Below are 23,810 nucleotides of genomic sequence, written 5' to 3'. Positions count from 1 at the left end.
CTTTACACCAATAAAAACATACAGCAACAAACAATTGAGCAGGAACCAGCAGCAGCAGGAGAACATTTAGATACTGAGGTCTTCATCGTCTGGCGTTCAGTGCCTGTATGGCACGGGGAATGAAAGACCTCTTATATGAGTTGCGGAGCAACTCAAACTCAGAGTGAGGTGGATGTGAGGAATCTACACATACCTGTTTTGCTTCCTGAGAACGGTGCTATTAAAGATGTCGTAGAGGTCTCTTTATGGCTCGCCAACCAGCTCCCCTGCAGTCTGAACACAGTCGTATCATGGGGCTCCTGCTAACTCACACCTCTGTTCATCAGTAACTTACACTGCAATGCTCAAGTAAAAGAGAAAGAACCAGAAGGACAGAAAGATGCTATTGGATATTCATTTGTCTTAATTGGATGAATAATAATCCACATGATAATTACATCACAGTTTGCTGTTTGTGATGTTCACAGTCCTCGTGGTATCAGGTCTAAAGGAAATCCTCTTCGCTAGTTCTGACATCATCAACAGAACAGTTGTGTGTGTGTTGTTTGTGATGGCTCCTCATTAGCGGCATCACGCTGGGGATCCTACCTCGACAGGACATACATGTGACTGGGAGGACTGGTGCAGTGTTGGTTTTGAGGGAAATGTTACACTAACAGCGTAGTGTGTGGGATGAAGGGATGAAGGGATGAAGGGATGAAGGGAAGGAGGGAGAGGAGAAGCAACAACAGCTGCAACATCGTCAGGGAACATGAGCACACACACACACACACACACACACACACACACACACCCTCAGCACGCCACTACACACACACACACACACCCTCAGCACGCCGCCACACACACACAGTTTGTTCTGCAGATAAGGCTGGTGGTGGAGAGTGGGGGAAATATAATTGGCTGTTGCTATATTTATCTTTTCTTTCGTTGCTTTGAATGTGATATCCACCCATTCGTTTGCAGCAGCGACTCCTACTACTCTCTCTTTCTGCCTTTTATTAAAGACATTCTTTGCTCTTTTGTATTGTCATTTTTTATCACCTCCCGATCTCTCTCTCTCACACTCGCCGCCTCTCTCCTTTCTTCTCTTGATAGCTGTTTTCCAATGTTTTTAGCAGCCTGTTTATATCCTCCGTCTCGATGGCGGATGTTGAATATTTGATTTTGTCGTTATGAAACTTTGATGAGGGACTGCAGATCATCCACCAGCCTGTAGCTCTCTCCCCGTCTAACTGACACAGTTGTTGTTTATTTCCTCTGTCCATCTGCCTCATCGCCTCTTTCATGTTCTTTATCACTTTCCCTCTAATTCAAACCTAATATTTCCCTCAGTGGTATCATAGTGACCCCTCAGTGCTCAGCTCAGCTCAGGGTGATTGGGATGTTATGTCATTGTCACTTTTACAGCTTGTTTTACTCTTTCAGATCCTAGAAACCGATGTTATTGAGTCAGCTGCAACTGCAACGAATGACTGAACAATTTAAACAATATGATTATAGTGACCAAATTTAACTTATCGGTATTATCGCAGTATTATTAAAATGGTCAAAATTGCTGATTAAAACACAGGAATCAATTCACCAAGTTTCATATTGGAAAACACGAATGAATAGCCAATGTACCCAAGTACATTTACTCAAGTACTGTACCTGAGTACAGTTTTGAGGTACTTGTACTTTACTTGAGTATTTCCATTTTTACATAACTTTATACTTCTAGTTTACTACATTCTAGAGGCAAATATTGTACTTTTTACTCCACTACATTTAGCTTCAGGGCGAGATTTAACATGAAAAACATGATAAATTTAAAGTGATCAGACAAATTAAACCTGAAGTAGTTAACTATGATTCCTATCTTTACAAAATCAAAACACTTCTTATATTACTGGATTATTATTAATGCATTTATGTATTTGGGATATATAAAACATCTGAGTGGGGCCATTCTGCATAACAAGAACTTTTACTTTTGATACTTTTGATGCTGATACTTTTGTACTTTTACTTCAGGAAATTTTGAATGCAGGACTTTTACTGTACTGGAGTAATTTCACTGTGTGGTATTAGTATTTTTACTTAAGTAAGGGGTCCGAATACTTCTTCCACCACTGGTCTTGTGTAAATATATGAACACCACATTAAAAATAAGCATAGGAGCAGGAGGCATAGGCAGTGATGCAGGAATAAGCAGAAGTAAGACACATACTCGTCAACAAGCACGGCTGCGTTACGACCAAACCCTAACCCGAACCTAACCTTAACCCTAACCCTGCCACACCGTCGAATGTTTAGACCCAACACCATCCACCTGTTCCTCCTTTCTGCTTTTGCTTTCTGCTGAGCGGGTTTAATCTCTGCAGGGTTTAATCTCTGCAGGGGTGAAGATACGACTCTCCGGGGATCCGTTCATTTCCACAGTAAAGTGCAGAATCTCATTAATTTTAGTGTGTAAAGTTTGCTATGATGTCTGTGATCACAGGTTTATTGAGTGTCTTACTGTAGTGAAACATACATTCAGTAACTCATATGCACAAAGTGAAATACTGACCCTATTGGAGGAATATAGGGCTAGTATGAAGAAATTGCACATTTCAAGTAACAGTTTCATCCCTACTGTGAACTGCTCCTACTTTATTTGATGCTCCAGATTGTTGCTAACTTCAGGATGAACGTTGTTTACTTGCTGGGAAGCGAGACTCGGGTCTTAAAGAGCTCTAGCATTATGTTTACTGACAAACTGTACATTCACTGCTACAATCCCAGTTTTACTGCAGACTCCCATCAGCCTCTGAGCTCAGCCGAAACATCAATCTCTCTCACTCAAACACACACGCCGTGCAATGAAATTCCACATTGAGCTATTACTTAAAGGAGCTAATCTTCTGACAATACATAAGCAGGTCTTCATAGTGTAAGCCCCCTAAGATCTAGGTTTCCCCCTTTTTTACTGAAGTATAACTTAAGTAGGAAAATCATCTCATTCCACACTGTGAACCTGCACAGCTCTTCATTAAGTGTGTTTACAAGCACTAAACTGGCTCACACATTGTGGTCTGCTGTAAGTTGATTTCATAAACATACTGGAAGAAGCTCTCAGAGCGGAGACCTCTACCGAGCATTGCACGATCTTGCTGCTAATAAGCAATAATTTGTGTATTTCTGTGATTCTGATCTGCTCTAAACATTAATGGGCTCTTCCTTAGCCCGTGCTTCCTCCTTCCACCAAGTTTCATTAAAAATCAGGCCAGTAGATTTTCTTTCGTTTCTATAATAAGGCTGGGGGATCAAAGAAACGTGATTTCATCAGCTGGATTTCTCCTACAAAAAGCTCATTAGTGCCCATGTGTGCACATAACCAGGTGGACCAGGTTATATGAGATTACTGACTACTGACCTGATGATCACAGGTGTTTTTTTGCATTCTCATTCAAAAATAAAATAAAAATAAGTAACTACAGTACATGCGAACATGTTCCTCCATCTTTAATGAAGTGTGACTTATTAAGGGGATTATGTTTTATGATGAGCACCATTTTTAGTTTGGAAGCTTTTCATGACCAGCCGTCCCCTCAGTTTGAGTTAACGACGTGAATCTATTTACAGTGACCCAAATGTTCTCACTTCAACCAGCTGAAATTCTTCTTCACATTATTAATGAATTCCTAAATTTAGCACACTTAATATCTGAGCTGGCAATAGAAAGGAGCTGGTCGGGCTGTCAGTCAGACATTTACAGCAGTATTTCTAAAAGGTGGATCCAAACATCCCGGACATCATTAGCTTGTTTAGACGTTGGAGAACGAGAACTGTCACTTAGTGTCATTGACCTTTATAATAATATATAATATAATAATATAAGCCCATCTCCTCTTTCTGAGCATGTTTACTCTGGAAGTAAATTGTAGGTACTGTGGAAGCCTTAAGCACTTCATTCATCACACAAGCTTCAGTAATCCTATCTATATGATAATCAACACACACACACACACACACACACAGTGGCCAATGTGTTCCGTTGTTTGAGATTTGTTTTTGTATTTAAGTATTCTCACTTCATCAGCTAAAGTCATTTCACTATTTCTTACTTGGTTGCTTCCCTCTGTCCCCTGTTGTCTTCTGCATGTTCCTCTATTATTGTCAACTTTCAAACTCCAACTTACAGGTTTATTTCATAGTCACCTGATGTCATATTACATAACTGAAAATGTTTATCCCATTAGCCACATGCACTCCATGATCAGAGCTGACAGAGAGTCTGTGTGGATCCATTTAGGTATTAGACATGAACAAACAGTTACACAACAGCAGCTTCATCCATTCATTCATTATCTTTAATGGTTCATATGGGATTCTGGGTGAGGGGACACCAGGACAGGTCTCCACACACATGGAGACAGACCACCATTCATGCTCTCATTAGGACCATTTTAGAGTCACCAAACAAACAAAACATGAGCTGTGTGTCCGTATTTCACTGTCCGCTGCCATCTTGCTGACGTAGCAGTGATTGACAGCCAAGCAAAGTTTAAACGGGCGGATTCCTTGATTCTGAGGCCGGGATGGTGGATGGGTCAAACAAACGGTGGACTTTCACCCTAAAGAAAAGGGTTTGGTCCCATGTGAAATAAGAGTAAACCATTTTTAAGTTAAGTTACGTTGTTTATGTAAGGTAAGTGAATCACGTTTTTGAAAGTAATCCACAGAAACTGCACCCTTTGTTACAACCACGGACCGCCATAGTATTTATGTGCCGTATAAGCCACGATATAAACCTTACCATACATACATACATACATACATACCTACATGCCGTCATTTGTGGTGCTGACACACAACCACCTGTGCTGTTTATGTAGGAGAACTTATTGGAAGAGCTGCAGGCCGGATTTGAACCCCCAACAGCAGCTGACCTGCCCCAGTCACCAATTAAACTGTATATAATTTGGATCTTCTTAATTGAGCCTTTGACACTTGTCATTATACAAAAAGTACAACAAAATTGTAAGATAGAACCTGTTTGCTTTTCCACGTCATTACGTCACAGTTTACGTCAGTAAACGTCTCTCAGCAACTATAACAACAACAATGTTGCACTGCATCGTCTCCTTACTAATGTTGCTCCTGGCTTTGTGATTCTACATTGCCATCCAAACACAACCTGTTCAACACGTCTGTACTGCTCGTCTTGATCGTTATCGATGACTATTCCATTCTTATTAACACCGACTGTAAGATGTTAATAAATGTTATACATTGGAGGTGGGAACCACCACATCATTTTTTTGTTAAGTTGTTTGATCCGAGTCTTAAAAAGCCTAAACACAGTTTCTGGAAACATTATCCCGTGAGAATGGTCTGAATGAATAGATATATGTCAGATTAACTCTCCAGCTACTCTGTAAACTGGTCAGAAATCCATTTTCCCGTTCAGTAAAAGTGAACGGGATGTGGCAGCCCTGGCATCACCTCCCCACAGGCAATATTAAATATTTAGGCATCAACATTTCCCCCAAGCTGTCAGAGCTCTTCATTCTGAATTTCACACCACTTTACAAGCCAGTAACGACCTAAATCTCTGGCCTAATCTTTGTATTTCCCTTTCTGAAGGAATAGAAACAATTGATCTGAAATAATATTCCATGTACCAAAATATTATTTTCACACCCTCTCCTGTTTAAATCCCTTCTTTGGTTCTGCTGTCACAAAATGTTACTGGAAGAAAAAAAAAACATGGGTAAAGCTCCAAACTTTGTATTGTATCACCTATCCACTCAGATCAATTATAATTATTAATTATCTGTTATAATGGCTCTACCACAGTATCATACTACTGGTCCTCCTCCCTGACTACCACCATGAAAACCATTCTTCTAAAAACAATCCATATCTCCATGGAGAAAATGTCTGCTTCCCCCAATCATCAAACAGCTGTTTTCAATAAGACCTGGTCATCAATAAATGATCTTCCACTGTTGTCTGATCTCCGATCCCCAATGCAGTGATAAATTAATATAATCTCTCTTTTCTATGACTCACACTTTTCCTTTCTGCATGAACATTTCAAAGCTCTTCTTCTCTTTCCTTCATACTATCATCTGATTCCTCCTCTTTTCTAAGTTGCTGTCTTTTTCCTTCCCTCTTTTCATCTTCCAGTCATATTATGACTATATTATCTGATATTATCTGATATTATACTTATAATATAATATAATATATACCAGCCATCTACTGAATGTGTTATTTGTTTAATCTTCTTCTTTCTCCTGGTGTTTATTTCTTACGTTAGTAATCAACACAGTAATTAAGAGAGTTGTTGGACATTTTGTTGCTATTTATTCATTCATACATCAAGTTATTGTCTGATTAGTTTTTTATTGATATATTTAAGAACAATTAACCTTGTTGCACTTTAGTTTTCATGCTTGTAGATGTTATTGATTATGATGAGCACTTTGATGTGAATTATTCTTGTTTTATTATAATTCGTCACATATATGAGGATGAGAATGAGTAGTATGATACAGAATCCATTTCCAGGGACCATTAAAATTCTAAAACAAAATACTATGAGCAATATTGAATCCTTTGAGGGGAGGATGGGGTGAATCAGTGGACCTTATCCAAGCAAAGCCTCCTCAGAGAGAGCTAGGAACCCTCCACGGGCCGGGGTTGGACAAAAGTGAGTATTTAAAAAATGGTTACTTAATACAAAAACTACATTTGTTTGGACAAATATAATGAAAACAACAAAAATAGCTGATAAGAGTTTAATTTAAGAGCTGATATCTGGACATTTTCATGGTTTTCTTGATAATAACCAAAATCATGATCAAGAAAACCGTGAAAATGTCAGTTTTAAACTCATGAGCTATTTTGGTTGTTATCAATATATTTGTCCAAATAAATGTACCTTTAGTTGTACCAGGCATTAAATTGAACAAGAAAATTAAGAAAACAATGGTGGTCTAATCATTTTTTCCATGATTCTTTGACGTGGCTTTGACCAGACCGACCTCGATCTATTCCCTCCAAGAACATTTTACTTTTTTATTTTCTCTTTTTTCTGTATTCGCTTTTCTATTTTCTTCTTCTTCCTCTTTTTTCCTTCTATATTCTTTTGAAACACACTGTCTACCCCTTTGTTTCTTTCCACTCTATTTCTCTCACATAGAAATCCCTTCTATCCACACACACACACACACACACACATACACACACACACACACACACACACACACACACACACACGACTAAACTCATGCCTAATACAATAAGATAAAACATTTTTGTTGTTGTTTCTGTCATGTTGTCTGTCTGCATGTCAAATGTTTCATCTGTTTGGCTGCATGTGGCTCTCGTATATATGATAAATATATGATAAATATATGATATGTATATCAGAACCATGGGGGATCCTACAGAGTTCCAGTGTCGAGGATTTAATAGTCCCAAACATTTTTCACCTAGCTTAATGAACTGTGCCTTGAATCCTGTATATCACTGTCTCCAACCGTCATTCCTGATGATTCTGCTGCCTGAAATATGTTCCAACCAGTGTGATCATGTACAAGAGAACAGAAGGTTTTGTGGTTATTTTGCAACAGCCTGGTGCTTGTTGTATTAAATTAAATCAAAGTAACTACAGTGCATCTGGCGTGTGTAATTGCACTTTGACAATTTGCGTGAGTGAGATGAGAGAGTGCAGATGGAGCTGATACCTGCAGCCTTCACCAGGCGGTAAAGGAGTTAATCAATGACTCTGAAGGCCGTCATGCAGCAAACTGCTGCGGTGACAGATGTTCAGAACTATTATTTAATTATTTACTCAGCCTTCCTTGTTTTGTTTTTTTAGGGTTTTTTTTTAGCACATTTAGATTTCTGTACAGGTTGAAGAATATAAAATTAGAGTGAAACAAACAAACAATACATTTTAGAGGTTTTACTAAGGTTTATGTAAGTGTGTCACCGTCAATTAAAGGAATAAAAACAGCACATGCAGTTCAGTAACCAGGGTTGGAAATTCACTTTTTTTCCCCAAAACTTTTCATTGTCGATTTTCAAAGTAACAAACAATATACCTACACAAACACATATAATAGTAATAATAATAATACAGATAATAATAATAATAAATTAATAAAAACTTCACACAAACATAACATGCCAAAACAAAGTACACATAAAGAGCCTTAATAATAACAATACAAAATAATAAAGAAATAAAGAAATAAACAAGATTTAAAAAATAATTAAAAATAAATAAATAAAGACTTGACACAAGCCATAACATACCAAAACAGATTACAAACAAAGAGGATTAACATACTGTCACAGTTGAATGTCCACTTAAATGCCTAAATTAACTTTTTGGATCACTAGCCAACATGGCTAGTAGATTTTTAAAGTTACCAGACAAACCAAGTTTAAGATACTAACCACTCACATCACGACAGCCATTTCAAATTAAAAGTCCTTGTTTTCTTCTTTTCATCTTCTCTTTCATCCCTTTGTCTACTGTGTCTTCAGCCTTCCTCTTTTGCTCTCTTTTTTTAAAATTCAGGTAAATATCTCCACATGTTTGTTTGTTTTTCCTAACTACATTAACTTTACTATTACTACTCCGTATCAGTGTAGCTGGCTTGTTACGACACCATGCCCACCAGGCTCGTAGCCAATGGTCGTATGATACGTCAGGACGTAGTGATGGGAAATGTAAGATTAGTTCTACAAGTGGTGTTGCCAGATAAAGATTACGTTACCCAGAAAAACACCCACAAACCTGCCCAAATCTCTTGGCGGGAAACAGACATCTGATGGTTTCTGCAGCCTGCTGACTCAAACAGAGTTATTTTCTTCATTAATCTCCAGTAACTTTACAAATGTTACCCACCAAAGTTTGCAGTAGGGATGGGAATAATTAATCGATGATCGATAAATGGTCGTTAACAATTTGGTCGATCACGTGGAATTTTTAATCGATCTGTGTGTTTTTTAATTTTAATTTTATCTCTGACTGCGTATCAGAATCACTGAACTGAAACACGCCAAGCGCTCAGTTAGTCAATCAGCCAATGAGCTGAGAGTTGGATAAGTTAAGTTAAGTTGGATACAGTTTGCAAGCTGAAAGTTGCAATGAGAATTATAAAACACAGAGAAATACAAGACAATTAGTTTAAGCAAAACTAGCTTACTGTATCAAACCGTGCTAGCATGAATTACTGAGTTTATTTAAACACAAAACACAAATATATGAATATAAATATGCAACATTACTATGAAAACTAACCTCATGCCTCTTCGGGGCTAAAACATAAAACATTGAACTCCTTGATGTTATCTTTAGTTTAATCTCAGTTGATTTAGTTTTACGATTGACAGGATCAAGTCTCTTTTCGTCCTTTCAAAATAAAAGCATACATTATCAAAAGAGGCTTTTGCAAAGTACTGTAAATATATATTTTATTTTGTGCATTTATGCATGCAGCAAATAAATGATTAGTTGATCGTGAACTTTATAAATGTTGAAGTCGGCAGGTTTCTTCCAGACGCCCATCCCTCGTTGGCAGGTGTCAAGTTAAAGCCTGCCAGTAACCCAAAGATTTACCTCCATATTGGATGTTTCCACATTTTAAGCTTTACATCTCACGCTGCTCAGTGCCACTCTAGAACTAGTATTTATTCAGCCAGGTGGAAAGTAAGGCCGTGGAGGTCGCAGAACATCTTTCTCCCTCACTCTGTTTCTGTTTTGTTTTTTCTCCAATCTCTGAACAACAATTAAGACTTTAGTAATTCCTTGTAGCTGATCCGCTTGTTGCAGATTAGAGTCGCTCTGTAGAGAGCTAATCATAAAGAATGTTCAAAGGTAATGGACACAGTGACAGTGAAGAACACACTCATGGTGTCGCTCTGACTGATGACTGACTTTAATTCCTTTTAAGTGATTTAAACACTTCCACGCATCTTCCAGCCTTCTTTACACACATTTTCCTTCACACATTTTGTATATTTGTCAGATCTATAAATCCCTCCTACCCCATGTCTTCCTTAGGTGTCTTATTCTGTTTTCTCATTCCCAGTCTTCCAACTACAATTAGGGTTTCTGCTGCCAGGATACAGAGAAGAAGAGAGAGTGTGAATTACCGTGAGAAAAGCTTTTTGTAGGGAGGACAGGCTTTCTCAGTGTGAAGAAGGCTTACTTATCCCAAATAAATGACCAGCATTAAGACTTTATTTGTTCTTTTTCAGCAAAATCCTTCGTCATAGTCATACACGTCCCATATCTCTGCTGGGAGTGTTCAGAGGCAGAATAGACAATGGACAGCCAGAGCAAACTCTGTTGATGTACAGATGTTTCTTTCCCTAAAGGCATGTTTCCACTGAGTACTTTCTGAGTACTTTTTGGAAAGGGTTGAGTGTTTTGGCTCCGCTCACCAGTTAGTTCCCCTCGGCCTCTGTTCCCATACAGCTACTTTTGTAGCGGCAGCAGCGTTGGCAACTTAGTGACTTTGTCTCTATATTTAGCAACTATTCAGACCGCTCTAGCGACTCTTTTTCAAAAAAGCGACCAGCGACAAATCTAGTGACTTTTTCTGGACTGCTTATTAGTGACTTTTTATTGGAGACTTTTGGCGACTCGCTCCTACTCTTCTTAACGAGTAGCGCCGTCCCAAAGCACTCACAAGCGGCCCAGTCCTCCCGCAGCAGTCTCTCCCAGCTGCAGTCAGAGCAGGAGATGTTAACCCCTCAGCGTCCAGTCTGCACCAGTCTGTAAATTAATCGTGCATGCACAAAATCGCCACTTAGTAGCAGCTCAGAAAATTACCTACGGAGGCAGATACTTTCTACGCCGCTAGCTGAGCCGCTAGCTGAGCCGCTAGCTGAGCCGCTAGCCGGTGGAGTTTTATCTTGTGTGGATCCTCTCTCCCAAGCCTCACCCATAGCGGCTCACTAAAGGGAAAATTACCTAATGTAAGTCTATGGGGAAAGTCTTTCTGGGCCCAATGGCATCACATGAATCACCCGGAATATGTAAAACCGCCCTTTCACCTCTATGTCAGATTCTATGTCTATATTCAGAGTTTATGTGGGGTCCTGATTATAATTGCTCATATTTTCTCTTGTTAACCCTCTTTGACTCCATTGGCAACCAACTTGGCCAACTGTGCCATTGTTGTTATATGGGACTCATTCAGTGTTCCCCATGTGTGTTGCCAATATGGAAAGGAATTTTAATGCCAACCTCTCCCGGTCCTATGTGTTGACTGGGACATTGTATGTAATTGTGTGTGCTGCTGACATGATGGCTGTCATTATTGTGATTTCTCCTAATTAGTGTCGATCAAGACTTCAGTTGGTGAAATGCATCTAGTACAGCTGCTCAGATTTAACTGCCTTACAAACATTTGTAGCTTACACTCTCAATGATGCAGCATGATGATGCCGTAATGTTGTGTTTTTTCTGTTAATTAGCTCTCTTTTGGGGTGTTGGGAGTGGGTATTTTATAAGCAGATGGTGTATGTTTGGGAGTTAGTTTTGTTATCTTGCATGCACATCTAATTGTAGAAGTGCATGCACGACTGTTCCTTGTTATGCTATGAGTGTGTTATTGTAACAATGTTTATTTTTACATCTCAAGATCTTGGTGTGTGTGTTGGTGTGTCTGATACCAGGTGTTAATATTCTCTGTGGGTTTTTGCACATATTTATTGTCATCTGTGACGTTGATGCTGTGACATAACAGCTGGATATAACAAAGAGACCGTAGTTTATAGAGTGTGTGTTTGTGTGTTGTACTGTCACATTCTCTTCCTTGTTACAGATAATAAATTGGCACTAACAGATGCAGGAGCGGGAGTCAGCTGCTCCTGGCTTGTTAGCATGTCAGTCTGTCTGGCTAATGCAGCATTAAACCCAGCAGTCCTGTTCTCATTAATCAATAGTGTTTTTTCTGTGATTGTTAGCATATAGCATTTATGACTGCAGTCCACAGCTAGTACATATAGAGGGTGTTATTGGAATAGGGCTGTACAATCTAATTGGGATTTTCCCAATACAGTCACATTTACAAGCATGAGAGAAAACGAGAAGGTTAACCTCAGTGTTTTTGACATGAGCTCAAAATCAACTTGAGCTACATCACTAAGGTCTATATTTTGGGGTACTTCATTTGGCTGACCTATGTAGTTGGATAATTCCATGTTTCATACAGCTTTTGTACAAACATACAGTTTTTGGGACCCAGTTTCTTTCTATTTGTTTTTATGATGTTTATTACAAAGATGAAGGCTTGACCGAGTAATCTAGTATCAGGTTTATGTTTAGAATTTTTAAGCTTTGCCAAAGCGCTGGATTGCACTGCAATAAAAAGAGTCACGTCCGTTACATTTTGTAGGAAATGTTTGTTCAAATGCATCTCAAAACATTAGAATATGATGGAAAAGTCCATTTCCAGTAGTTCAAGTCAAACAGCCCCAACCAAGTATTGAGTCATATAGATGGACATGTAATGGACAACATTTACATATTAAACACACTTTTTAAAATTGGTCTTTTGCAATATTCAATTTTTTTTTGAGACACTGAATTTTAGGTCTTCATTAAATGTAAGCCATAATCAGATATAATCAGATATGATTAGAAGAAATTAAATAAATTAAGACATTTTGTGTGTAATGGATCAATGTTATCTGTTATTTCCACATTTTGAATTGAATTACTGACACCAATAAACTTTTCTATGATATTATAATTCATTGAGATGCACCTGTATGTGTAAAATAGTTGACACAGCAGATCCTGGGTCAGTCAGGAGCAAAAAAATACAGCTTTGCCGATCACATGATCAAGTCTGAAATTGCAATTTCGATCAGAAAGCGATGAATGGTTCAGCCCTCGGCTGGATCCTCTGATGATGTCACATTCAGGCCTTTTGGGGTTAAAAGCATTCTAGGCCACATTAATAGTGTCTGCTAACATTATCAGAACATTTCTTCATTCTATCACTTGGATCTTCTCCAGCGGTTCATCTGCACCATATCGAAGGCTGATTTGGAGGCACATTAAAAATGTCCATATACAAACGAATATTCAGTGTGGAAGTGAAGTCAGTGATCAGCAGCCAGTGATTTCTGTGTTTGATGTTTAAAGGATGAAACTAGATGAAACTAGGCCAGGGTGCCGTCACCATCCCCCCGGTCCTCCAGTCAACAACACATCTCTGCTCCTCTCATCCTCTTTCTTTTGTCAATCTCTCTATTTTTTATTTATCTTTTTATGTGTACCCCTCCTGAAAGTTTAGGGGTTTTTTTCTGGAGATGTTTTGAAAGCTGAGAGAAAGCCTTTTTTCTTCATTCCCAGAGGAGCAGAGCTAAGACACTGAATGTCGATAAAAAAATATTTTAGAAAGTAAGCTTTCATTTGTGACGTAATGCTGTAAGTTGTGTTATATTGTAAACTATTTTTCCTGAATGAAGAAACTCTTCATCTCTACAACACATACCTCATCTACAGTGAAAAATGTCTATATTTTGTTAACCTTTTTACATGAAATGATTGTGACAATGTGATTTATTATTGACAGATAAAGTGTATATCTTCTCTATTTTTTAGTTGTTTTTCTTTTTTAAATAATTAGGCTTTTATATACTCCTATAACTCCTTTAACACTAAGATCACCAGGTCTGCTGACCATCATATGTCATTTCATTCATTCTCCACATTAAATAATAACATTAATCGTCTGATGAAGTTACATGTGACTATGGCATATAATAGTAGTTCATGGCCGCCAAGTATCGATGTTTTGATGAGTTCGGCTTTTTTATGTTTCATTCAAAAACATTGAGAGCAGTGAAGCTTGTTGTTTGTGAAAGTTTGATAAAATGCTGCAGTTGTTGTCGTCCAACATGTTTGATATCAGTTCAGTTCAGTTTGACTGAATACTTTGTTGGTCTGTCTGTGGGTTTGACTCTCATTGTGGAGAAATAAAAAGACTGAAGTCAGATGAATAGACTGAGAATTTTCTCTTATTTTACTTTAATATTGTGGACACAAAATGCAGTTAAACAGTTAAATCGCAATAAATTGTATCGTAATCACAAAATCCCAATAAAAAGGCTTAAAATCTTAATATCGCATCGTGACTCAACTATCAGGCTCAAAAGAGACTTTCGTAAAATGTTTTTTTAATAAATTTTTCCTCTTCCATTAGTTGGTGGCCGTGTCCCTGCTAGTCGACCAATAAGAGCCCAGTATTTTACTGTGTAGCAGCTGATCAGCTGATTAACCACATGGCCTGGAGCTCATTTCAGCCACTCAGAAGGCTGTGGAGTGAGATCTTTGTGTCACAGCGCTGTGGATTACTGTAAGGCTCTGTTTGTTCTAGAAAAGAAATAGCTGATAGGACGTCTGACCTTGTTGATGGAGAGAGTGTTTACCTGATCTATACCTGATCTATACCTGATCTATACCTGATCTATACCTGATCGATACGGCTGCAGAGAGCCTGCATCATACCCAGGAGATGTGATTCCTTCAAACATGAGGATAACTTCTGCACATGTTTAGACAGCCTCTCCTGAAAGGCATCGTAGTGTTGCACTTGGCTGAAGATACGAAAAAGACCCAAAAATAGTTCAGTCCTAAGGTTCTCACCTGGATCCAGCTGGCCTCTCACGGACTGGAGAGGTGTCAAGGTCAGACTGTCAGCTTCACACAGTAACAGGAATTATCCATTAGATGTATAAAATAGTGATGCGAACACACACACACACACACACACACACACACACACACACACACACAGAACAGATAGAGTTATTTAGCTTTAGACTCTCTTGGTCGTGGTGCAGATCTTCCTCCTCTCCCTTCTCTTCCTTTTTAAAGGCCTTTTGTTGGTTTAAGCATCATGGGAGGCCCGTCCCCCAGCAGCCATCAGGGCAGTGACAACAACATGTAATGACGTTCAACATGAAATAATTACGATGTATGATTACTAATAACAATCGGTGTCTGCTTCTCTTTCTTTCCTCCTTCTCTCATTCACTGTAATTAGAACAAGCCACCGTGTCTGAAACCCACAACTAATTACCATGTCACCACTGTGTGTGTGTGTGTGTGTGTGTGTGTCTGTGTGTGTGTGTGTCTTTCTGTGTGTGTGTGTGTGTGTGTGTGTGTTTGGTCTCTTTTCTAATTGTTTTCTCTGGTGTTTTCTGTCTCAGGGCTGATCACCACAACCTCAAGGAAACTGGACCGCGAACAACAAACAGAACACGTTTTAGAGGTGAGGACACGGGGAGAGAGAGAGAGAGAGAGAGAGAGAGAGAGAGAGAGAGAGAGAGAGAGAGAGAGAGAGAGAGAGAGAGACAGAGAGAGAGAGAGAGAGAACCTTAACCTCTAGTTAAGAGAAGGTTATATTTGAGAATCTTTCCTTATGTTGTTGAACATTAAAAAGGAAAACATATCAAAATGCTGAGAATGTTTATATATATGTATATATATATATATATATATATATATATAGACACATATATATATATATATATATATATGTGTCTATATATATATATATATATACATATATATATATATATATATATATATATGTCTATATATATATCGATGGTGCACTGAGTCGCCTTCCTTTGAAAATGAATGGAACTCAGTTGCCGATACTCAGTGAATCAGAGCTCCAATCCAGAGGCTGCCAGGATTTAGATGAGGACAAATTGGCTCTCCCATCTTCTCTACACACACACACACACACAGTGAGCATGGCGGTGCCTCTGGTCTCTGCTGGCCTCAGTCAGGTTTGCATTAGCTGGTAATAGAGCTGGTGTGGAGCCTTCGTCTCTGTTAGACAATAATTGGAACCTGTCTCTTTCTGCTCGGAGCTGATTGGAGATAAATTGTGCCACTGGCTTTCAAATGACTAATAAAATTCAGTGTTTAAAGAGTGTATATATCAGTGTTTAACCAGTGACAGTCATAGTTTCCAACTCTAGTGTCACAGAGTTAACAGAGGTTACGTATGTAACCATGGTTCTGTGAATACTGTTTACCAAGCGTGATGATGTATTTTGTGGGCGGAGCCTAACCTGTGGCAGAAAGTTACAGTTAGCAGCTGTGAGCCGTAAAGTTGTCAAAATAATATGAATCGTCCAGATGTTTTTCCTGACTATTTTCATGGTTTATTAGCAAAAGACAGAAGATCTTACATGAATCAACTAACCCTGAAACATGCTGTGAGATTAAACGGCCAAAGGTTCAGTGGCTGAACATCAACATTTGTCTGAGTGTTATTATATTTGTCTGAGTGTTATTATATTTGTCTTGTGTGTTATGGACACATAACGGACTGCAGTCAGATGTGTCTGGGTGTTGAATGTGTTTTCATCAATTAGCTGGGCTACATTTAATTTATCAGTCAAATAATAAAAACTAATTGATTTTTGGTTTGGTTTATCACGGCCTCTGAAGTTTCTTTCATAAGTGGCTGACACACCAAAACACATCCAGAGTGAAGAACTGTTTTTTTCAAAGGTAGACAGGAATATTAACCACAGCTCCTCCTCTCTCTCATTTTCTGTTATTATGTTCTTCCACCCTCTTTGCCTTGATCAGTTTAAGGGACAACTCTTTTTTCACCACAGTTCCTCATGTCTGCCATGTTCTCAATGATAGATGGTGTTCTTAAATGAAGCCAGCCATGAGCAAAGGGAAATGAACTGCTGCCACGCCGTGAATCTGTGACAAGCTGAAAAGTGATTGCACTTCTAGCAAAATGAATATAAATTTGGGACAAAGAAGAAAAGCCTGCTTTGTAGTTCCTATTGGCTAGCTCCACCTCTCAGTGATTACCTTCTTTATCATCGTAGAAGTACAGAAGTGGCTGTCACAACACAGGAAGACAGATGATTCTCTTTTCATCATATTAGTCAGAGACTGACAGAGAAAAGCAGAAGAAGAATTAAGACAGACAGCTGCTGCTTACTGTTGTACTGTGGAAGCGTTTCACAAAGTCATTACCTTCTGCAGCTTTTTTCTTCTTCAGTTGATCCAGAAATCTCAGTAATACATATTTTTCTGCAATGGACAATAATTTTATATTATTATTAATCTGCTCATTATGTTCTGTTCAATCATTTAGTCTGTAAAACAGCAAATAATAATGAATCATGTTTTTTTCATGTTCAAAGTGGATTTCTCCAGATGTTTTGTTGGAAATTCAAAGATATTCAGTTTGCAATTAATATTATATAAAAGAGAGAAAAGCAGAAGAACATCACATTTGAGAAGCTGCAGCCAGATAATGGTTATAATATAATATTTATTATCAAAATAGAACAGCTGATTCATCAAATGTTCTGTTCTTCAAACCTGTTCTGAGACTCCACCTGGGTTCATCCCACTTTATTTATTATTATATTTATATTATTATTATTTATTAAGAGAGGAAGCACATTACATGATGCGTTTAAATACAATGTCTTGATTCGTTTTTTTCCTTATTTTTAATTTAATTAAATTGAAATGATAAAAATAAATAATAATAATAATAATAATAATAATAATAAAAATAAAAATAGGAAGACCGCCATATAAAAAAATTACAAATAAAGAGAGAATAATGATAATGATAATAATAATAATTACAGTGTTAATAAAATAAATACATAATCATGATAATAACATGTATAATATAAAAAGAAAGAAATAACTTGGTAAAGAAAAAATAAAATATATAAATAATACAAAACAATAATAATAATAAAGATAGGATAACATTTTGTGGCATTTTCTTGTTGAACCACTAATTTAATGCCTTCAGTCCCTGAACTGAAACACTTTTACTGCCTTTGACTCATTTTGAACCTCTGACTGCAGGTGGTGGTGTCAGACGGCGGTCCGAGTCCCCGGCAGAGCACCGTCTGGGTGATGGTTCAGGTCCTGGATGAAAACGACAACAAACCCACGTTTCCTGAGAAGGTGTACCAGGTCAAACTTCCAGAGAGAGAGCGGAGGAAGAAGGGCGAGCCGATCTACCGAGTGTTCGCCTACGACCGAGACGACGGTCCCAACAGCGACCTCTCCTACAGCGTCGTGGACGGGAACGAGGACGGGAAGTTCTTCATCGACCCGAAGACGGCCGTCGTGTCTTCACGCAAAGCTTTCACCGCCGGGAGCTACGACATCCTGACCGTACGCCAGCCACCGTTATTATTATTATTATATATTATTATTAGTCACATCTGATAAAATATGGTTCTTACAACATATTGGATGCCAGTTTTTGGATGGATGTGACATAAAAATAAGTTCAGTTTGTGAAAGAAACCTACTTGAAAGACTCCAGGGACACGGAGAGCTGTAGGCCGATTGTGAATCAACTGCTTTGTGATAATTAAACTGAAATTCTATTTGGGAATTCACACAACTCACTGAAGCTCAGTATCAAGATAAGGGCTTTAGGTCAGGTTCTGCTTTATTTCTTGATCGTGAGTCTTAAAAAGAGTCAATCTTGTTTCGAGACCTTCCTTATTTCAGTTTCATACTTAAATACGGAAAATACCTAAATCACAAAACAAATATAATATATATATTTCTAATTGTTTCACAAATGATTTATCATAGAAATCCAACTTAAGCTATTTTTTTTAATGATTTATGGCATTAAAAACTGTCTTATACTGCAGAAAAATCATATTTGAGTTGTTCCCACTTCGAGCCATGATTGTGCTGTTTTCCATAGAGAAACCAAGGTTATTATAGTTAACAAAAACTAACGAAAACTAGGATTGAAAAAAACATTTTCATTAACTGAAAATGAAAATAAAAACAATAACTAACTGAAACTGTATTGTGTGATTACAAAACTAACTAAAACTAACTAAAAGTATAATGTAAATGTCCTTGGTTTTTGAAATCTGTTTATTGAGCTGCTGGTTAGTGAACCTGCAGGAACACATATAGTATAATATAATATAATATAATATAATATAATATAATAAACACATTGGTGAATGTGTTTATTGAGACTCAATATGTGAGTCGATCGCTTTCAGAAAGTTCAGCACTTCACTCCAACCAACATTAAAACATATTACATACCAAAACTAATAAAAAACTAAACTAAAACTAAGGATTTTCAACAAAATAAAAACTAACAAACTCACTCTTAAAGCGAATTAAAACGAACTGAATTTGAAAACAAAAATTCACAACAAAATTAAAACAAAAACTACTGAAAAATCCCAAACTATTATAAACTCCCCTCAAACTGCTTGGGGTTCAGAGCGTTTGTTTGCATATGTTTACAGCTTGATGTTGACTCTGTCTGCGTTCAGGCTGCCTCTCCATTCATTCCTATGAATTACGTCCATATTTGAAATGTCACCACCTCACAGCGTTCCTCGTCTTATTACAGACTATTTCTTTGTGGCTGAGCATTTACTTTATAACTTCTCTGCTTCAGATCAAAGCGACAGACAACGGGCGTCCTCAGAAGTCCTCCACCGCTCGCCTGCACATCGAGTGGATCCGCCGCCCGCCGCCCTCGGCGCTCCCGCTGCTCTTTGACGAGCCGTTCTACAATTTCACCGTCATGGAGAACGACAAGGTGGCGGAGATCGTGGGCGTGGTGTCCCTGCAGCAGAGCTCCACCCCCTTGTGGTTCGACATCACAGGTAAAACCTCCTGCAGCTGAGGACTCTGTCAGCCAGCTGGAGGTCGGTGTGCCATGCAGGTGCATGGTGTGTGTTGGGCTGACAGTGTTGTTGTGCGTTGGAGTGTATGAGGTGCAGCTTAGGTGCTGTGGCCTTGCTGCATGATCTGTTATGCTGCCCATCCCAGTCACCATAGGGACTGTAGCAGGTAAAGAACCGATAGGGATTGATTTCTGGAAGAAAAAAAATGTAACAAAAGATTCTTCATGTTGTCCTTAGACTCCTTTTTAACACTGGAATGTCCCTTTAAGAGCTTTAGTGTTATTTATACGTATTATTCTCGACTTCCTTTCATCTTGTCTCTGCTCAGAAGAAGCTCTGGCTCGCTCTCGATGAAGAACGTTCAGACAGATTTTAAAGCCACTGTGACATTCTCCTTTAAATGGGAAATGCCCAACATGGCGCTCTTTAATCCTTTAGATCCGTCAAAGTTCACTTTTACCCACTTGAAAGGCTTAACAAGATTATGTCATGCCCAGTTCACTAAGCTCCATTTTTACGCATTATGTATGGTGACGATTTTGGTATGGGAAAAGTGATTTAATAGTTCTAATAATTGGTACTTTTGATTTTTAATTCCATGCGTTTTTTAATGCCATTCAACACTGTATGTACCCTGACAGCTGAGCTGATGCTCTATGGGCCCCGAGTACAGAAAGGACTGCAGTTCCCACAATGCACCATCCATCTTTCCTTTGTTGTCACTGAGCAGTGACAGTCAGTGTGTATCAGCTGGAGATACCTTCTGGCTCGTGCTTCTGGCTCTCATAGCTCCGTCCATCTCTCTCTCTCATCATGTCTCTGTCCTCTGGACACTTTCACTTCTTCATACGGGATTATTCAACCTTTCTCTGGGTCACAGCTGCATTTAAAGCTGCATTTCATCTTTTATGAAACACTTCAGCAGGGATGACACAAGACACAGACTAGTGAGGTCAGCAAGAACAGAATCGACCAATACATCTGAAATATATACTTATTAAGACATTTGTATTAATAAATAATCAAGAGAGTAAATCAATATTCATAATGGATTTTTAAAACGTGTTCAGCTAGCTCAAATATACATAATTTAAAGCCTACATGTATGTATTTTATGTGTCAGAGTACAGTCTTTGAGGTGCATGTACTGTATTAAATATTATTGATATTATTGATGATGATGATGATGATGATTCAATAGAAGACAGGCATTTAATCATTGTTATATTCAGTGGTGGAAGAAGTATTCAGATCCCTTTCTTAAGTAAAAGTACTAGTACCACACTGTGAAATTACTCCACTACAGTAAAAGTCCTGCATTCAAAACTGACTGAAGTAAAAGTACAAAAGTATCAGCATCAAAATGTCCTTAAAGTATAAAAAGTAAAAGTACTTGTTATGCAGAATGGCCCCACTCAGATTGTTTTATATATTCCAAATATATTATTGGATTATTATTATTGATGCATTTATGTAAGCAGTGGTTTACTGTTATCCAGGTAGTTCTATTTTTTAGATCCTTTATATATGTTTATGTGGTTTAATTTATAAATATCTGTAATCGTTTTTGAATGTATCATATTTTTTTATGCTTAAATATCGACCTGAAACGTAACTAAAGAAGTCAGCTAAATGTAGTGGAGTAAAAAGTACAATGTGTGCCTCAAAATGTAGTGAAGTAGAAGTATAAAGTTAAATAAAATGGAAATACTCAAGTAAGTACCTCAAAATTGTACTTAAGTACAGTACTTGAGTAAATGTACTTTACTGTAAGGTTATATTGAGATCTTACAACAGGGCAGATATTTATCTCATTTCCACCAAAACCTGTGGTGCATTCATGTGCTCCATGGACTGTCCGATCTTTTCCGAGTCAGGAAGCCGACTTCGGTGTGTTCATGAGCTTGAAGTCGTCAAATAGGCGATATAAAAACAACATGGATGGTCCAAAGAATATGTGTAATATTTTATTGCTCAAACATGTTGTTAGCCGTTTCCAGGGGAGCCTTGACATATGATCCGAAAACAAGTTTTTTCCAATTATTCCACCACTACTTGAATGCAGCACAATTGCCCTCTTACACAATGTTACCTAAAGTGAATTTCTTTTTAATTTGTGTTAGTTCTGCTGGGTTCTTATTTCTACTGCACCCTTTCACCAAGGAAAGAAACATTCATGAAAATCCAACAAGTAGTTTCTCAATGTAAAAAAATCACAAAATAAAAAAACGTACTTTGTTACTTGTTGTAACAAAGAAGAGCATTATATAAATCATGTTTAACCATCATAGTTTTTATGCCCTAAAACAGAACAAACAATATTGAACACTTTCCTTTGGCAAAAAAAAAAGTTAAATATCACTTTAATCATCATCATGAGCAGCAACTTTAACCCAGAAATATGAGCATCAGAATGGTTAAAAGCTACAACAACAAACAAAAACCTAGTATTACATAATCAATGTTTTTGTAGCAATAATTAGAGGCTGAGGTCTTCAGTAGGGCTGGGCGATATATCCATATGAAAAATATATTGATATATTTTTAAATGTGATATGGAATTAGACCATATATATATATATTATTTCAATAATAAAAATATATTGAAATAATAAAAAATGTATTTCTTTATGTATAAATGCTGCCCTTACTAGGGTTTGTCATATTTTTGTAATGTTTGTTTTTCTTTTCTTATATGAATATATTTATTTCAGAAAAAGACACAGACTATTTTATGTCATGGCTATTTTTATTTAAGATTTTTTCTTTAAATGTGCACTTTATGGAGCTTTGATTTAAAAAAAAGGTACTCCTGCTGTTCTACAGTATTTATGTTCACTTAAACGGTTTCAATAAAACTACTAGTGACATGTCATATTTGACTTTCTGAACATTTGCTCTCACTTTGCAATAAAAATATCAGGATATACCAGGATATATACCAGAAAGATCAGGATATACCAGGATATATACCAGAAATATCAGGATATACCAGGATATATACCAGAAAGATCAGGATATATATCGTATATCAATATTCAGCCTAAATATATCAGATATGACGTTTGGTCCATATGGCCCAGCCCGACTTATCAGAAGCAGTCGTTGTCTTTCATCAGTGTGTCTCCTCGCCTCCTCCCTCCTGTCCTCCTTCCTCAGGCCTGTCTCCTCGCCTCCTCCCTCCTGTCCTCCTTCCTCAGGCCTGTCTCCTCGCCTCCTCCCTGCTGTCCTCCTTCCTCAGGCCTGTCTCCTTGCCTCCTCCCTCCTGTCCTCCTTCCCTAAGCCTGTCTCCTCGCCTCCTCCCTCCTGTCCTCCTTCCTCAGGCCTGTCTCCTTGCCTCCTCCCTCCTGTCCTCCTTCCTCAGGCCTGTCTCCTCGCCTCCTCCCTCCTGTCCTCCTTCCTCAGGCCTGTCTCCTTGCCTCCTCCCTCCTGTCCTGCTTCCTCAGGCCTGTCTCCTCGCCTCCTCCCTCCTGTCCTGCTTCCTCAGGCCTGTCTCCTCGCCTCCTCCCTCCTGTCCTGCTTCCTCAGGCCTGTCTCCTCGCCTCCTCCCTCCTGTCCTGCTTCCTCAGGCCTGTCTCCTCGCCTCCTCCCTCCTGTCCTCCTTCCTCAGGCCTGTCTCCTCGCCTCCTCCCTCCTGTCCTCCTTCCTCAGGCCTGTCTCCTCGCCTCCTCCCTCCTGTCCTGCTTCCTCAGGCCTGTCTCCTCGCCTCCTCCCTCCTGTCCTCCTTCCTCAGGCCTGTCTCCTCGCCTCCTCCCTCCTGTCCTCCTTCCTCAGGCCTGTCTCCTCGCCTCCTCCCTCCTGTCCTCCTTCCTCAGGCCTGTCTCCTCGCCTCCTCCCTCCTGTCCTGCTTCCTCAGGCCTGTCTCCTTCCTGTCTCACCTTCTCTCTCCTCTCTCTCCTCAACGCTTCATGCCTGGAAGGTCCCAGGTCTTTCCGTGAGATGTTCTATATTCTGCAGAGCGCTTGTGGCAGGAACTGTTCCTCAGAAGGTATCTCGTTTCCAACTTCCACTACCGCTGTTAGCTGTCTCCGTTCTACTTCCTTTCCTTTTTTCCTTTCCTTTTTCCTTTTTCCTTTGTCTTTCACACTGACGCTCATCGT

The 23,810-nt window shown here is 38.6% G+C and overlaps 1 protein-coding gene across 4 annotated transcripts in view; it reads left to right on the top strand.

Moving 5' to 3' along the window:
- fat3a (FAT atypical cadherin 3a) overlaps positions 1 to 23,810 on the top strand; it is a 126,654-nt gene that overhangs the window by 37,892 nt on the left and 64,952 nt on the right. For 2 of the 4 annotated variants that reach the window (XM_059330593.1, XM_059330592.1), the window contains exons 3-6: positions 15,226 to 15,287; positions 17,891 to 18,205; positions 19,479 to 19,689; positions 23,630 to 23,698. In XM_059330593.1, the coding sequence (XP_059186576.1) occupies positions 15,226 to 15,287; positions 17,891 to 18,205; positions 19,479 to 19,689; positions 23,630 to 23,698 (657 nt within the window). The remainder of the gene's footprint in view (positions 1 to 15,225; positions 15,288 to 17,890; positions 18,206 to 19,478; positions 19,690 to 23,629; positions 23,699 to 23,810) is intronic. The other 2 variants (XM_059330596.1, XM_059330595.1) reach the window with 1 other exon arrangement.

The sequence above is a fragment of the Centropristis striata genome, chromosome 4, assembly GCF_030273125.1.
Source record: "Centropristis striata isolate RG_2023a ecotype Rhode Island chromosome 4, C.striata_1.0, whole genome shotgun sequence".
In the NCBI taxonomy this organism is placed as follows: domain Eukaryota; kingdom Metazoa; phylum Chordata; class Actinopteri; order Perciformes; family Serranidae; genus Centropristis; species Centropristis striata.
The sequence above is the reverse complement of the archived record's forward strand: the minus strand, read 5'-3'. Positions and strand labels throughout refer to the sequence as shown.